The sequence below is a fragment of the Candoia aspera genome, chromosome 4 (genome assembly GCF_035149785.1).
Source record: "Candoia aspera isolate rCanAsp1 chromosome 4, rCanAsp1.hap2, whole genome shotgun sequence".
In the NCBI taxonomy this organism is placed as follows: domain Eukaryota; kingdom Metazoa; phylum Chordata; class Lepidosauria; order Squamata; family Boidae; genus Candoia; species Candoia aspera.
This window is the reverse complement of record NC_086156.1, coordinates 77,736,638-77,753,495: the sequence shown is the minus strand read 5'-3', so window position 1 is coordinate 77,753,495 and position 16,858 is coordinate 77,736,638. Positions and strand designations below refer to the sequence as shown.

At 42.3% G+C, this 16,858-nt stretch overlaps 2 protein-coding genes across 2 annotated transcripts in view; both read left to right on the top strand.

Moving 5' to 3' along the window:
- Positions 1 to 6,882, top strand: part of TOP2A (DNA topoisomerase II alpha) — a 31,109-nt gene extending 24,227 nt beyond the window's left edge. Inside the window, exons 33-35 of the mRNA XM_063302058.1 lie at positions 1,553 to 1,684; positions 5,492 to 5,721; positions 6,563 to 6,882. Of these exons, the coding sequence (XP_063158128.1) occupies positions 1,553 to 1,684; positions 5,492 to 5,721; positions 6,563 to 6,706 (506 nt within the window). The 3' untranslated portion in view covers positions 6,707 to 6,882. The remainder of the gene's footprint in view (positions 1 to 1,552; positions 1,685 to 5,491; positions 5,722 to 6,562) is intronic.
- Positions 6,883 to 15,522: 8,640 nt separating this feature from the next.
- On the top strand, positions 15,523 to 16,440 carry GJD3 (gap junction protein delta 3). Its single transcript, XM_063301994.1, has one exon. The coding sequence runs from the start codon at positions 15,523 to 15,525 to the stop codon at positions 16,438 to 16,440; it is 918 nt and encodes a 305-aa protein (XP_063158064.1).
- The last annotated feature ends 418 nt before the right edge of the window (positions 16,441 to 16,858 follow it).

Here is a 16,858-nt window from a genome sequence, read left to right as displayed (position 1 = left end):
TCTTCATCCCATATCCTATTCTTTATCTATAAGCAAATCCATAAAACATATTTTCAATCCTTGTGTCAGCAAAAAGTCCATAAAGCGTTGCCAGAACTTCGCAAAAAAAAAAAAAAAGTCTTATTTTAACCTTGATCAAATAAACCAACTTTATGTTCCTCCCTTTTACTTCTAAGAGTCTTAATCTTTAGTTCATTCAAATATTGTCCTAGGATTTGGTTTCTCTTCAATTCTTTATCCCATCACACAGACTTCTTCAAGGGTTTAACAAGCCTGTTTTGTAGATTCAATAAGAAAACATTTTCCAGGTCATTCTCTTGGTTTGTCATTTGTATTTCCCGTTTAATTTTTAAAACTTCATCCAGTTTCTTTCGTATATCCAATAAAGCATCCTTTTCCAAATCATTCTCTTGACCTGTCATTCCACTTTTGGTACTTCCTCTGTCTTGTCAGACAAAATTTGCTCCACATCTGTCATTCCCTCATTGACATCTGTTGGACGTAATCTATCCATAGAACCAGACATCATTACTGACAGTGTTGATATTGTAGCTACTAATTTCTGGCTCCATTCTTCAAAAATCTCCTTTAATATTTCCAATGTTATAACGTTTTGTGCCATTCTGTAAGCCTCAGTTAACCGACACCAAAGACTGGCTTGTATTATTTTTCCTTTCTACTTAGAATCTTTAGTCCCCTCTAGTGTCAATTTTCTAAAAACATAAAGTTGCTTATCTTTGTTATGAGCCAAGATTGCCAAAATAAGTCTGGTTCCCACAAGAAGCTATTTATTTTTTATAGTTAATTTTAAAATCTTACAGTAAAATTCAATATTCCAAATTTATCTGGACCCTTAATACATTTGTAACTCTCCTAGGTCAAAATCTTATTTAGCTTTTTGCTGTTTATTTCAAATTCTTTAAGTTCTTAAGCTTGTAATTAATTTTTCTTTTGTTTGGAGTTGAATCTAAATGCACCTGGCAACTTTTCAAACTTGTCATTCTGAAGGTCATTAATAGCTTTAAGGTGGTTAATAGGCTATTTCCAAAAGTGATTAGAAAGTAAAAATTGCAAATATAGTGTCCTTTAAAAGCCTTCGCCACAGCTGTGAGCAAGACGGCTAATCCCTTTGTTTCCCAGCGCTCAGACCCTGGGAAGGCTGCTGTCCTGTGGTCTCCTCACAAGAAGCAGCCATCTGGAGCACTTGTGGGCGATTTCCTGTCTACTGATTGGTTCTTTGGTCCTTGCCGCAGTTGTTGGCTCCACTTTCATGGAGACTTCTTTGGTTCACTATGCCTCCCCTGGTAGTCCATGACATAACTTGGGTCTATTTGGTCTCTGCTGCTATTTGCTGGAGTTGTTATCCAGACTTTCATATAGTGAGAACCATTATGAACTTAAGGGGAAAAAACTTATCTGCCTGGTATTTATTGCTCTGTGTGTGTGTCTGTGTGTGTGTTTCTCTTGGTTTCTGTGGGGATTGGCAATCAGTTCATGGATTCATATAGTAGTCAAAACACTTTTTGTTGATTGTAACATTTTTTTGTTCAAGATCACACTGAGGCATACGAAGAAAAAACAAAGCCAGCTACAGCAGCTTCTTCCTTTCTTGCCACTCTTGATGCACCACCCAAACCTGTTCCCAAAAAGAGAGCTTTAACCAAGAAAACAAGTCTAACTGCTGGTAAGACTGTTACAAATGTTTACACAATTGGGAGTGTGCATTCAGGATGTTGTGCTGAACAGGAGCTACGAAGATTGAATGTGAATGGTGTGCTGTGAATGGTGGTTCAGTCTTTAAAAAATGATGCTTTCCAGCCACTAGGTTGAAATAACCCAGCAAAATGTCAATTCTATTTATTTGTTTACTTACTTCTCTTTTTTTTTACAGTTTTTATAGCCCACCCCAATGCCTAGACAGACACTGAGGTGCATACAGCAGGGTAAAGAAGTAGAGGGGGGAAACATACAATCAATACTAGTAACCAGAGATGAAATTTCCTTGAAAGGAATATCTAGGCAAGATGGCTCCATCAGAGCCTAGACGTGCAGTCGTCTTCTTGTGAGTGGGAGAGCACTTCACTGAAAATATCTCCTGATAAATGTTAATTGAGCTGCTGCAGGCAATAGGAGAAACACAGAAGAGAGGCAGTTGAAGTCTGGAATGTTTTCTGCCCAAATGCAATCTGATAGATTTTATGAGAGTTCAGCATAATACAAAATAACAAAAGCCTTGTATGCTTCCTTGAGGTGTAAGTTGTATATCCACTCCTGTAACCCACAGGAATGAGTTTTGATTGTTTTGGGGCATAGAACTGAACAAAAACCTAACCATATTACTAGCAATATACACTGTTTGGCTCAGCTATGCGAAAGCCTGTAGGAAATAAAAACCAGATACACTATTAGATAAAAGGACAAGCCATGCCCATCCTACTTACTCCCCTGTATCAGTTTGATAGCAAGGAAATAATCTCTTGTTGAAAAATAAACCAGAGATGTTTCTCTTTTCATTGGGCCTTGACTCTTGAGACCAAGGATTGCAGAGAAGTCTCCTTTTTGTAGATACTTCGCTAGTGGAAGGGTAATAATGTGTATGAGAGCAGCTCTTTAATTTGTACTGCAAGGTTGCTTCTCAAGTGCTAGTGACATCCTTGAATATATACACTCAGCTGTCGGCGGAGGGAATTCCCCTGTAATTCCTTCCTATTGCTGGATTAAATATTTTTTTTAATGTGCGTAACAGTATTTTCCTAGATGGCAACTTGCTATAGCTGTAAATTTGAGGCATATGCTCCTTATATTACAATTTCATGTGTATACTGATTATATCCACACCCAAGATGCTGGTAAAAGAGCATGTGTGGTGACAAAACTTCCAATAGGCCAAAATAAAAATTAAAAAATTCTTCCAATAAGCCACCAAAATAAATTTAGAGGAGACCACATACTGCTGTGGTGACCAGCTCTGAAGTTTTTCAAGTGGTAGTCCTGAAACTCTGGTAAAAGTTGCAGGACTTCTTAACTCCTAAAACTGAGGTGAAGTTTATCCCAGTTGTATACAAACTGGAAAAATGGTTTTGCTTCATGCACAAAATAAATGCATTGTGAAAGAAGAGTTTCACCAGACTGTTATGGGTGAGTGACAGTCTGGCCAAACTGTACCCTGAACATTTTGGTTGCTCCAGATTTCATTCCAGAAAAATCAAGAAGGGCCTTCTGGGTAGGTAGTGTCTTGACTTCCCCAGCTATCCTACAATTCTGGGATTTCCTAGTACAGTAGTCTCCCATCTGTGTTTTAACGAGGCTTGGTCCTCCTTCCCTTTCCCAGATCAGTCAAGGATTTTATTTGTTTGAGGGATTTATAAGGGTGCCCAATTCCTAATTTACAAGTTTGTGGCATGCATCAATAACAAACAATTGAAATAATGTAAAGCCAATATAATAAAACACAATCTCACAGACATAGCTGAGGCTGAGCATTACAAGTACTCACTCTCACAGCAGAATAGGCTTAGTTTTTATCCGGGGCCCAGTGCCAGGGAGAAAAGCAGGTCTTCATGGTCCTGCAAAAGGCTAGTAGGGTTGGGGCAGGTGCAGCAACAGAGAAGGCACATCTTCTAGGTCCCATTAGATGACCCTGACCTAGAGCATGCTCACCCTGCGTGATCTAGTGGATGGGCAGAAATAACCAGAGATTGACTTGAGTTGCCATCTGCTGGGTTAACATAAGATAAAAGGTTTGTTAACTATAGCCCCAACTATAGATAACAGGATTTTAAAATTGTCAAAGCTGGGGGTGGGGAAGAATGGGAGGGATGAGAGAGCAGGAGCTTCCCAAATATAAATGGGCGACTCTTTCTGATTATGAGGTTCAGACTAAGGAAAAAAGCAGCAACAGATGCCTTTTTAGCTGATTAAACTGCAGGCCATCACAGGGCCTGGCCTAGCAGGTTCTGTTGCTGTTGCCCTTGAAAGAAAAGAAAAGACATTTTATCCAGTTTCTTTGGATCCCAGCAGGCAATAGACACGGAAAAACTCTTTCTCACAGAAGGAAATCTCCACACTCCTGGGTCTCTCCCTGTCATATTATTGAGGAGGAGGGCGTATAAGACAAACAGCTCATCTCATCAGATCCTTTAGCTCTAAGGGAGAAATGGGCTGCAGTTTCCACATGGGAGGAAAAATCCTGGCCCTGTTTCACTTTGTCAGAAATCATACTCCCATTTTCATGGGGAGCTTGTGCCCCTGTTTCTGTTGGTGGGGGTGCCATGGTTAAGTGCTTGATGTAGCTAAGTAAAAACGCCACTGTCTGGAACATGCAGAGCTGTGCACAAAGGAACATTGATGATTCTGAGGCCTGCAAACAATTATCCTAAGCCTCACGTGGGGCAGAGTGGTAGGCGGCAGTATTGCAACCAAAACTCTCCCCACAACCCAAGTTTGGTCCCGGCAGAAGCTGGATTCTTGGGTAGCCGGCTCAGGCTGACTCAGCCTTCCATCCTTCCGAGGTTGGTAAAATGAGTACCAGCTGGCCGGGGAAGGTGACGACTGGAGAAGGCAACGGCAAACCACCCCGCGATAGTCTGCCAAGAAAACGTCACGAAAGCAGTGTCCCTCCAAAGGGTCAGACATGACTCGGCACTTGCACAGGGGACCTTTCACTTCAAACAATTATCCTATACCATCATTTCTTAGACAAGAATTTGGGGATAGAATCAGGATCGGGCCAGTGTTGTTCAATCTTCAGTCTAAACTTCCCTGCCTTGGTTTTTGCTGAAAGTAAGAAAAACCTTGTTAGGATGCAAATGCTCCCCTTTGCAGCTCCTCAGAAAAGACATTCAATAATATTTGAGGGGTGTTCCTGAGGCAAAGAAGAGCCACCTGTGAACCAAGAGAGATGAAGGGTCCTGGGATGAAGCAGCCCATGTCCAGCAATGATAGCTTGCCTGATTTGCATTTTATGTTTAGGGTCAATAGGAGAAGAGAGAATGAATTGCCCCATCACATTGCTGCAAAAAAAAAGGGGGGGGGGCTCCTGCATTCCCTGATTCCCCAGAAGTACAAGGGAACCCCCTTCTGTTGTTTCTACATCACTGTGGAGAATAGTGTTTTTCAGCCTTGGCAACCCTAAGATGCGTGGACTTCAACACCCATGGCTGACTGGGGAATTCTGGGAGTTGAAGTCCCCACATCTTAGAGTTGCCAAGGTCGAGAAACACAGGTGAAAAATATCCAACACCTCAGACTGCATGCTTGCATAATATTCTGCATACCGGGAATTAGCAGGGATTAATTGGAATTCTATGTCCTCCCATTCTACAGATTGTTTGGGGTCTTTTATTCCTGTCTAGTAGAGCAAGTGGAGGTGCAACCCAGCTTCCCGGATATCTCCCTCCACTAGGAGTAAGCATTTCCAGAGCCGCTGTCGGTATTTCTTGCTAGAAAGAAGCTAAAGGTGCTGACAAAGATTTGATTCCCTTCCCCTTAGACAACCAGCCTTCTATTCAGGGTGCTTTCACTAAGAAAAAGACAACGGCAAAATGCAGCAAGGCAACCGCCACTAAGAGCTCAGGTTCCAGCACAGATGACTTTGCCGCCAAGAAGCCTGCACCCACCAAGACAAAGAAACCCGCCAAAAGAAAGCCATCCTCATCTTGCAGCTCTGAAGACTCGGGCCCTGACTTTGGCCGATGCCTTAAAAAAAGAACAACGCTTAAGGTTTGCTTGTTCCAGTTCATGTTCTCGGCCCTGCCTCTAATCTTGCAAGTAATTTTAAAAGATGCCCTAGGTTGACCTACTTTATTGGGCCCACAACTTTATTTTGCATTTTTAGGAGAGTTGTGTATTTTTCAGGCAGTTCTGCCAAAAACTGAGCATTTATTGAGGCAAATAGCTTTCCTGAGTTTCTCATGCTAATTCAGTAGGGCCTTTCTATGCTGCAACAAAACTAACCTGTTACGTTTTTTTAAAGCCTGTGAAAAGTAACGTCGCAATATTCTAATATTCTCTCTAGCTCAGATGCTTATGACGTAAACCATAAATCGTTCCCTGCCCCTTAAGGTTTTGTAAAGCAAGAACAAAGAGCCAAGCGCTACTTGAGAGCTTTTAAATCCTTCCCACAAGCCTCTGGTTTGTCCGGACTGCCCAGCACAGCAGCTATGAAAATGAGAGGGGAGGCTCTCACCAGCTCAGAGCAGAATTATTAGAGTTCTGTGGAATTCTTTGAAGAATGACTTGGCTGCTTTGGTGTACAGCCTTCCCCCAAAGCCGTGCCTGACTCCCTCCTTTCCTGTTTGGTGAGGGGACATATCTCACATGGGGTTTCGCCTCCTAGGGCCCAAGAAAGGCACAAACTGCATGTGTGATCGTGAGCATGACACGGAGTGATGATGAGTCAGTTAGCATCACCCTTTCCTTTGATCGCCTTACCCTGAATATCATCACCCTACTTCTTTTCCTAGAATATTATAATTCTTTGTGGCATCCATTATAGAGAGGATTGCAGTGCTCTGCATGGGCCTGTCCTGAGGGTTTATTGTTCTCCACTCTTATTTTGTAGAAATCCAGGAAGGTGGATGAATCATTTGCCATTGAACTGAGCTCCGATGAGGACTTATCTTCTCCAGCCATAACCCATGAAAAACCAACTCGGGCTAGGAAGCCAGTTCAGTATCTAGAGGAGTCGGAAGATGAGATGTTCTAATCTGACAGCAAAATTTATTTGCATTTCTTTCCATTGTATTCAAAAATCAGTTCTTTAGAAAACAAGGAAATTGGTTCCAAATGCTTTCTATGGACTGTCTGATGGCACAAGATGTTGTCATGGTTTTGTCTATCACTGTAAATGTTTTTTCTGTGTTTTTTTATGTATTCCAACAATCACTTTTATTCTTAATAAAACTATTTGTAGTAAAAGGTGGTGGTCTACATTTTTCCTGTCTTTCTTTCAATAGGAAAAGATACACTTTATTCTCTGGACTCAAAGGCAGCATTCAGATATTAACAACATACCATACGAGCTTGGAGGTCTCTGTGTATTTAAATAAATTTTAAAAAATATGCATTACAGCAGATCTGACCAGGAAGGGGAACTTTGGAATGCATGGAGCACAAGCATAGCACTTATCTGCAACTCATGAAAGTAGCTGTGTCTTTCCGTGATTATCTGGGTACTTCACAGAGGCTTCTGTGGCCTGAAAACAGATGCGGCTGTTTGGCAGATTGGCTTGCCCTCCTCTGATCCAGTCAATGGGGTTTGTGGGGGGGAGGGGGACTTAAGTGCCAGGAATCTGGAACGTTAAGCCCTGGGGCAAGATGCCCCTGAGTTTTTTCCCAGGAGGAAGCCCTTGGTAGTGTTAATGCTCACTAGCTGCATTATGGAATTGAACACTCATAGTTAAGCCTTGTGCAGGTACTTCATTCCAAGGAAAAAGGGTTTTGTTATAAAATGGTTGCCCTCCTCTAGTTAGATGCAAACCATTTGCAGCCATTTCTGAGCTAAATTCACAGAAGGCCACTTTTCTACTGAGGGAAGTGTGGAGTTTTACTGAAAACTGTTTTCTAGTACTTCTTACTGGTTTCAAGTCAACAGTTTTTTCTCAGTGACTCCTGTTGCCCAAGCAGAGAATCCTATTAATTTGGGTAGTCCAAATCCTACTCAGAGGCGACGTGGCGCTGCGGGTTAAACCGCTGAGCTGCCGATCGGAAGGTCGGCGGTTCGAAACCGCGCAGCGGGGTGAGCTCCCGTTGCTAGTCCCAGCTCCTGCTCACCTAGCAGTTCGAAAACATGCAAATGTGAGTAGATCAATAGGTACCGCTTCGGCGGGAAGGTAACGGCATTCCGTGTCGTCATGCTGGCCACATGACCCGGAAAATGTCTACGGACAACGCCGGCTCTAAGGCTTAGAAACGGAGATGAGCACCGCCCCCTAGAGTCGGACACGACTGGACTTTACGTCAAGGGAAACCTTTACCTTTTACCTTGCTTGCTCCAGTTCTGGGCAGTGGAGAGGAAGAAATGCTGATAGAGGCCATTCAGGGGTCCTTTGGAATGGAATTTGTTCAGTTGGCTGTTGGCCAGAAGCATAACTAGTATGAGGGGGTGGGGAAGCAGGGGGGAGCCAAGAAATAATTAGCTATATTGACAGTATCCCTGACAGGATTGCCAAATTGTATAATAATATCCCTTGATTTTTGTTATTTTCCATTCAATCTTACTAAAATGAGAGCAAAGATTCCATTTAGATAGGACTGTTTTGGTCTATTAAAACCAAACATTCTCAAACAGTGAAATTCTGAGAATATTTAGTCAAACTGCAATGTAAAACGTTTGTTGGAAGAAAGAAAGGTTTTAAGAAGCTAGCTTGCTCCCCTCTTAATCTCCTCATAACCTGGCCTATAAACAAGCATTGGATTGGAAGGCAGCAAGTGCAGAGTTGTGACTCATGCAGGCGCATAACAGGCAGCTCTGTCCCATTGCAGCAGTGAGGGCCAGCTAATAACCCTCCTAATGCCACAGCCTTGAAAAAATAATATACCACCTACAAAAGGCTATTCAGAAAGAGCATCTTTAGGGCCAAACCCCAAAGTGTGTTTTGCTTTCTCTTCCACTGATGAATCTTCCACTTTTGAAAAAATACGGATTCTGAACGATGCTATCTGGCCCAGACCGTTGGTGTGGCCCCTTCCTCTCCACCCAGCGTGGATCATCCAAATGACATTCCAGGGCCCTCTATCAGTTAGGCCAAAGTGTTTATTGGAAAGCAGTCAAGTGTCGAAAGAGCTGTCAGAGTTTCCACTGAGGGGGTGGGAAGCAGGGGGGTGGGATGGAAAGGGATGACTGCAGAGGCTCAGCCAACACTTTCGCCTCCTGGACTGTGCTATTTAAAGGCTCTCAAACTGCTATGAAAAATCCCAGCAGCACTGGAGGCACTTTATGGAGGCACCGGTTGTCCAATGCCTTTGTCTAACAGGAGCTTTTACAGAGTTACAGGTGCTCTGTCAGACTAGATGGAAGGCTGTGAGGAAAGGAGTTCATGGTTGTTTATTCTTTATAATATGTATAGTCTACTTTAGTCTCCCCCTGTTTTCATAATAACCATGTGCAAAACAGAGAGCGGATACACACAAAATCATGTAGTTTCCCTGTTTTTGGCTTAACACCTTCCCTGAACTTAGCCACTATGATTTGCAAACCATGATTTCTACTTGGTGAGTTATGTGAATCTAGCCAATTGTGGTTTATTTGATAAATCATGGTTAAGCATTGAATTACCATGATTTGTGAACTCAGTCAATAAATCCATGGCCAGGTAGGAAATGAATCTAAGTCCTCCTTAATTCTACGAGTAATCAAAGCTAATACTGATATCCAAAAGCTGACCTAACATAAAGCACATTTTTCACCAAACTCAGATATATACTGTATATTATCCACTCTCAATGACACCCATCCTTACCTTGAAAAAAGTTCTATCCAGTCTCACATTGAAAGTCCTGAAAGTTGGTAGAGCTAATATTCTTTAAACCTGAAAGTGTCCACAAATTATGTTCACAGATTTAGCATGGCAATTACAAAACACACTATTAGCCTTACAGAGATCACAGAGATGATTTCTCTGTTCTCCTAGCAGAATTTATGGAAGACAAATGTCAGAAGTGTCCTTTAAACCAGATGATGAAGTCATGGGCATACTTCACTGGCACCGCTTCTAATAAACAGTTAAAAAATGCAAAACAAATGAGACAACGTCCATTATCAGACCAACTTCTGCTCCAAACATTGGAAGCAAGCTCTCAAAGCTACACAGAACTCTTCTTCAAAGAGGCTTCTTAAAGGCTGCATTTGAATTTGAATCCTGGGCAGTCTTATGAGATCATGTCAATAAAAAGACAACACAGAACTTGTGTATTAAGTCACAAAAGGAAAAGACAGTAAAATGATCAGTATTAACTGTAAGGGTAGCTAGCAGAGAGCAACTCAGCTTAGTATTAATTTGAAAAGCAAGCAGAGATTAATTTATTAATAACTTCAGGATGAGCTAATGTCACATGGTGGTTTAGCAGTGAACCCAGTCAATGAAATTGGGTCAAAAGTTAACCTGTTCCCATGTGTTTCCAAGGTACTCTCATTATTGATAGCCAGTGGCAACCAGCATTCCCACACTGGCTACCACACTGCCTTACTAGGAACAACAAATAAGTGCTCTAAGAGAAGCATAGCTTAGATCAGTATTTCTCAACCTTGGCAACTTTAAGATGTGTGGACTTCAACTCCCAGAATTCCCCAGACAGTATGGCTGTCTGGGGAATTCTGGGAGTTGAAGTCCACACATCTTAAAGTTGTCAAGGTTGAGAAACACTGGCTTAGATGAAGAGCTTGGTAGCGATGATAGGTCTCTAAGCTATTGTGGAGAGCACAATGTCACAGCCACAGAGTCTGGAAGCCAAGACATCTGCTGCCCACCCTACAAACAGCCCTGCTCTATCTCATCCCATCTGGGTGTTGTGGGCTTCCCTGATCCTCTCTCTTTTTCTTGGCTTCAGGCAGAGAGATTAGGGGAAAAAACAAAGTCAAACCTGGTGTGGCTGTGTTTATGGAAGGAAGCAGAGTCTGGCCCACAGGTGGAAAGCAGAAGAGCAGCCCAAACAGAATTCCACAGCAGAAGTTGGCAATGTTCTGGACTAGATGATCTTTAAAATCCCTTCTATCTCTCCAGTTCTGACAGCAGGCAGCCCACAGGCACATGTTGGCAGCAGGCCAGGGGCACATCTGTCCGCCTTAAGGTCTTATGCCTAGTTCCGTGCATCTCCTCTACAAAGATCTTTTCTACAAAGCCAAAAGCAGCCTTGCAAGGGGAAAGAAAAAAGGGCCACCTCTGAGAAATAGGAACTCCTAGGTTCCTCTCGGGAGATATTTCCCAGGTCTCTTTCTAAATGTAAGAGGGAAGGAGCCTCGGAATAATAAAGAATAAGTAATAATGAGGAACTCTCATTCTAGCTCTCTTTTAAAATTTTAAAATTCTCTTTTACTGGAGAACTCTACATCATTTAGTTCTGTTTTAACAGATGGGACAGAATTCTATTTGCTTTTAAAATGAGGTTAAATTTGAATGGATATCATCCTGACCTGCTGCCCCTAAAGCAGTGTTTCTCAACCATGGCCACTTTAAGATGTGTAGACTTCAACTCCCAGAATTCCCCAGCCAGCCATGCAGCATGGCTGGCTGGGGAATTCTGGGAGTTGAAGTCCACACATCCTAAAGTGGCCAAGGCTGAGAAACACTGCCCTAAAGCATGAGAGTATCTGCTCCTTAGAGAGACAGTGAGATGGGTCATAGTTGTCCACTTGCTGGGGAAGACCACCAGTCGTTTCAGGGCCAGAGTAACAGCCCTGTCACTTTAACAGTTGAATGTTTCCAGGCTGAGCTAAAGGAAAAACCCAGCCTCTCTCTCTCTCTCTCTCTCTCTCTCTCTTTCATTCCCATTCTCCCATGCCACCGATCCAGCTAGAGTTGGAGAGAACAAAGATGCCAGAGCAACTCAGAGCCCCACTTTAGGTGAAGCAGGTGCCAGCATCCCAGCAGGTGACAACAGATAATGGGGAGCTGAGATCCCTGAGCAAGCCAGAAGGAAGGCATCAGATCAGAGCTGGATTACAGGTGAGAGGGAGAAAAGTTGTCTTTGCTTTCTGAATATAATCCTCTGCAAATTCTACGACCATTTGGATATTCATTTAGAAAAGTGGGGTAGGGAGAAAAGGAAATGCAGAGTCTAGAGGAGGAGAACACCTTGCTGGGGGGTGTATACATTGCGTGTATGCCTACCTGTACCTCTTTGCAGTGTGTCCCTTCCAGGTCTTTTCTTATAATGAGGATTATCAGAGGCAAATATTTCATAGAAAGGAATGGGCTGAAAAAGTCTTCCATGCTACTCAGTAATCCTCCACCCTACTCCCAATTAACTTTATGCAAATATTCAATGATTTCAGGATAATGTAGGCCAAAAGTTTGTCTCCATTGCCCTATTTTAGAAACTTTGCAGGAGAAAGCGGGAGCAGACAATGTTTCTGGATGGGTGGCAGAAGAGATAAGATTAGAAAGAAAGAAATGTGGCTGGGGATGGTAGAGAAACAGTTAAGTAAGGGAAGAATGGCAGATTATTATGCAGTTCATTCATCTCTTATTTGGATTTAGAATCCACTTGTTTCTAGAGTGGTCCAAGCAGCTGATACCTTCAAATAAAAAATGAATAGTTAAAACCCTGAAAAAATGAGGGAAATTCATTTGTGCTGTAAAAATTAAGAGCCATTCTAGGTATAATCATCAGCATTACAATGAGTAATTTCATGTAGACATCTACACTTTATTAAAAAGAAGTAACTTCCAATGCCTCTTTTAAATATGCAATTATTCTTCTGCTTTCTTAAATATTTATACAGTAGCAATTTTATTACTCTGAAATTACGTGTGTGATTATTAGTGAAAATAAGACCATAGGTAAGTAAATGAGAAATGATCATGCTTATTGTGAATTAACTGTACTGGACATAAAATTATTTACCAACTAATTAGGGCTATCAATTAAGGTTTTTGGCTAATGAATACTCTAATAAATGTGTATGTGTGTCCTCTTGTGTGTGTATTAATCAGTTCAATTGTGTCTGACAAGTCCATGCAGTTTTCTTGGCAAGGTTTTTCAGAGGTTTGCCATTGCCTCCTTCCCAGGACTGAGAGAGAGTGGCTGGCCCAGGGTCACCCAGCTGGCTTCGTGCCTAAGGCGGGACTAGAACTCATGGTCTCCCGGTTTCTAGCCTGATGCCTTAACCACGACGGCAAATATATATAAGGGCATATTAATACTGACATATTTCTCTATAATATGAACTAATGTACAGTTTAGTGTACAAAGTACTCCTCACTGGAAGAAAAGTCTCTGAAATGTATTAGTTTAATCCACATAGAAACTTTTGGTATTGAATTATCCAGTTAGAATAACTTAGAAGAGTAAAAAGTAAAAATGAGTATACCATGTATAAACTTTTGCATGGTGTGGAAAAAAATCTGAGCAACTGTTACTGTTTCATCCTACTAGAAGCAGGCTCATTCTTTGAAGCTGTATGAAGAGAAATATTCAGAATGAACTACTTCTTCACAGACTCCTAGTATATTTGGGGGAGACACTCTCCCATGATGTAGTGATGGGCCACTAACTTGGATGGCTACAAAAACCAATTCACGGAGAATGGGGTTCCCAAGGGATGGATGGATGGACAATGGATAGAAATACTGTACCTCTTTTCTATTTGTGCAGCCACACAAAGCCCCTCATGTTTCCAGAATGCTCACATGTTTACAGGCTTTTATTAGGTTCTTTATATCTAGGTTTTGGCAACTTTCTTCCTACTTTTCTTGCTAGAGTGAGGTCCTTCACAGAAAGCAAAGGACCTCCCAGCTGAACTTGCTAGCATGGGTCAGACATTTTAATCTAACTGGCAGTAGATGTTGTATTATTTTTAAAATGGAGACTTCTTGAAGAAAGGAGTCTATTCTTAGGGTAAAACCCTCCCACTCCCCACCACCTCCACTTTCCAGTTCAGATGCCAGAGCCATTCCTAGAAAATAAAAATGGTAGAAAGTTATAACCCAGAGTTTTGTTTGGAAATGGGCAGCCCTGCCCAGAGGAAGATCCCTGAGGTGAAAGTGAGCAATGTAGGAGGCTAGGAGAGGTGGGGAAAAGCAACCTCAACAGTTTGCCTTCTAATAAATGGGGTTTTGAGATTGGCCAGTCATTTTGTGAGCATGCCTATTCTGAAAATTCTAATTATGTTCACCAACCCCAAAAGGTTGTGAACCCACTGCTCTAAAGGCAAAACTTTTCAAGTGTAAAAGCGGTCCTTGCCTCTTGTTTTAATTCCAGAGATGTGCTTCATTCTTGCACATTTAGCACACATTGATGACATTCTGTAGGCATCAGTTTTCTCCAAGGACTGTTCCTCTCTCTGCAATGCCCTGTGGAAATTCTTGTCTCAGTCTAATGAAGCTATCAGTCCCCAAAGCAATTTGCCCACTTAGTTAACAGGGATTGGGCTGAGCTGTCAGATAGTGTTGAGTTTCCCTCTTTCCAGATAAGTTGACAACAGGCATAAAAAATCCATTCCTTCCACCCCTCAACCCGTCTTGATGTTGCAAAGACCTTCATGTTCCATGTTCCTTGCAAAGCAAAAAGATCTCACGTAGAATAGTTGAGGTGAGAATGGGGAGGCTGATCCACTTTGATCTTTGGTGCTACATCTGTAGTGTAGCTGCTGAGTTCATTTAATCCCACTTTCTTGCCAGGGAAGGCAGGATTCATGACATTCAATAAAAAAACACTGTTAGAATAGGAAATGTAATAATCTAAAACTTGAATAATTAACACATTCAATGTAGAAACAGTTAAAAGATGGGAAAGAGGAAAATATTAACTTGGGAGTGGGGACCACTGATTGGCAGTAGGTCTTCGCCTTTCTCCACAGCCACTTTCAGTCTGTGTGGATCAGAGGGGAGAGATTGGAGGCTGTAGGGATCTAGATGGGGAGGAACAGACTAAGGTACAACACTAACAAGACCAAATGGCTGTTGGTGTTGGGTCAACCCAGGTCTGGCAAACTTCCACCTTTAATTCTGCATGGGTCACATTTCTCCATTTTGAACTAGTGTGAAACCTGGGTACTCCCTGGAGTCTCAGCTTCTGCTTGGTGAACAGGAGGAGTTAGGGCCAGGGAGGAACAGGAAAATTCAGTTGGTTCGCCAATTGCACTTGTTCCTGGATTAGGAGGCACTCCTCAGAGTCACTCATGCCTTGGTTACCTCACATGTGGACTTTTGCACAACATATTCTCTGTTGGCCTTATAAATATGCTGGATAAATATAAATAAATGTGCAGTAAAATGGATGGTAGTGCCCCTAAGTTGGTTTAGATACCTTTGCCCTAGCTATCAGCAATAACAGGTTCAACATGGGATTTTAGTTCATGGCTGGGGATGGGGGGTATTCAGATATATTGGAACACTAAGATTACCAAAGCTTAATAAAATCCCTTTGGGATTTTGCTCAGTTAGGACAGCAAAGCATGGGTAGCTTCAGAAGTTGCTTAATTTAAAACAATCATGTGCAGCTCTTTGATTGCCCAAAGGTCCTCCCCAATAATGTGTTTGTTTCATTAATTTAAGTTTGCATGCAATCCCAAGTTTCTACCAGGGTGGACACCTTTCTCTTTGCAGGCAGAGAGAGTCACAGCTGAAACCGCAAGATCTCCTACTATGGCTGAATCACTTGTTATAGCCTACACCCCATTATTAGTAAGACTTTCAAATTATCCACTGCCTGTGAAAGTCCATCATTTGACATACTTCTCCTCCACTCTCTCTTCAGAATATCTATTTGTTATAGCCATTCACTTTTAGCAAGACACTAATTCCCTAAGAGCTTTAATGAAGATTATCTTTCTGTTCTTCTTCCTTTTCTCATGCAGCAGCCATGGGCGAGTGGGGATTCCTGAGTTCCTTGCTGGATGCAGTGCAGGAGCACTCACCCATGGTGGGACGCTTCTGGCTGGTGGTGATGCTCATCTTCCGCATCCTCATTCTAGCCACAGTGGGCAGTGATGTCTTTGATGATGAGCAGGAGGAGTTTGAGTGCAACACCAAACAGGTGGGGTGCAAACAGATTTGCTATGACCTGGCATTCCCCATTTCCCATTACCGCTTCTGGGTTTTCCACATTGTAGTGCTCTCAGCCCCAGCTGTTCTGTTTGTCATCTATTCTATGCACCAGACCACCAAAATCAACCGTGGCTTGAAGGAAATGGAAGGAGGTCAGGAGGAAGCCAGTCAGGCGGGGAGGAAAGTTCAGGAACAATTTGAAGTACAGCCTAGTCAACGCACCCGAAATATTCAGACCTTCTACACTGTCAATGTCATAGTAAGAATCTTGGCTGAGATGGGCTTTCTGGTAGGACAGTGGATGCTGTATGGCTTCCAAGTAGGATATCAATTCATCTGTAAGCATCGTATGTGTCCTCATCTCATTGATTGCTTTGTATCTCGGCCGACTGAGAAGACCATCTTCATTCAGTTCTACTTCATGGTGGGGCTTGTTTCAGCTTTTCTCAGCCTGGTGGAGCTGGCTCACCTTTTGCTCAAGAAGCAGTGCCGGAGGCGTCACGTGGTCACTCCTCCTGCCACTGCATCATACGAACAGCAGGACAACTGGTCCAATCAGAAACAAGAGAAATCACAGCACTTTCTAGCCCCAACTGATGTGGGTACCAGTGGGACATCATCTCATGATGGGATTCCTAATCATTATGAATCCAAGGCTCACTTCCATCATAAGAGCTCTACCAAGAGCAGCCGATCTTCTCACTCTTCTGCCAGAGGTGACTTGACAGTGTAAGAGTAGAGAATACTTCCTTGTCTGTTTTATCATTTGTTCCCTGGATGAGCTGGATTCCTCCAGGGCTGGAACATAAATGGACCTCTAGTCTCAGCTGAAGTTGAGTAACGTAGATCTAAAATGCTACATTCTGCACTAATTTGTAATGGGACTTGGTCACATTTGTGACAATTCATATTCATATTAAGGGTAGATTGATATGTCTCAAAAATGCTTAAATTTATTACCATGTAAAGAAGATTGGTAAGGCTTCTGATGTTTTGGAGTAGAAGGAGTAAAGGAGTGAGACGATTTTCCAGTATTCCAGGATTTTTCTAAGTAGTTGAACAATTCCCATTTGAATTAGCAAAAGCTGGAATTTATCTGGCTATAGAGGAATATGAGTGTCAATTAAAAAAACAAGCAAGGATGCCTTTGC

Bases quoted from the DNA above. Each gene is read 5' to 3' on its own strand.
- GJD3 (XM_063301994.1), top strand. From the start codon at position 15,523: ATGGGCGAGTGGGGATTCCTGAGTTCCTTGCTGGATGCAGTGCAGGAG.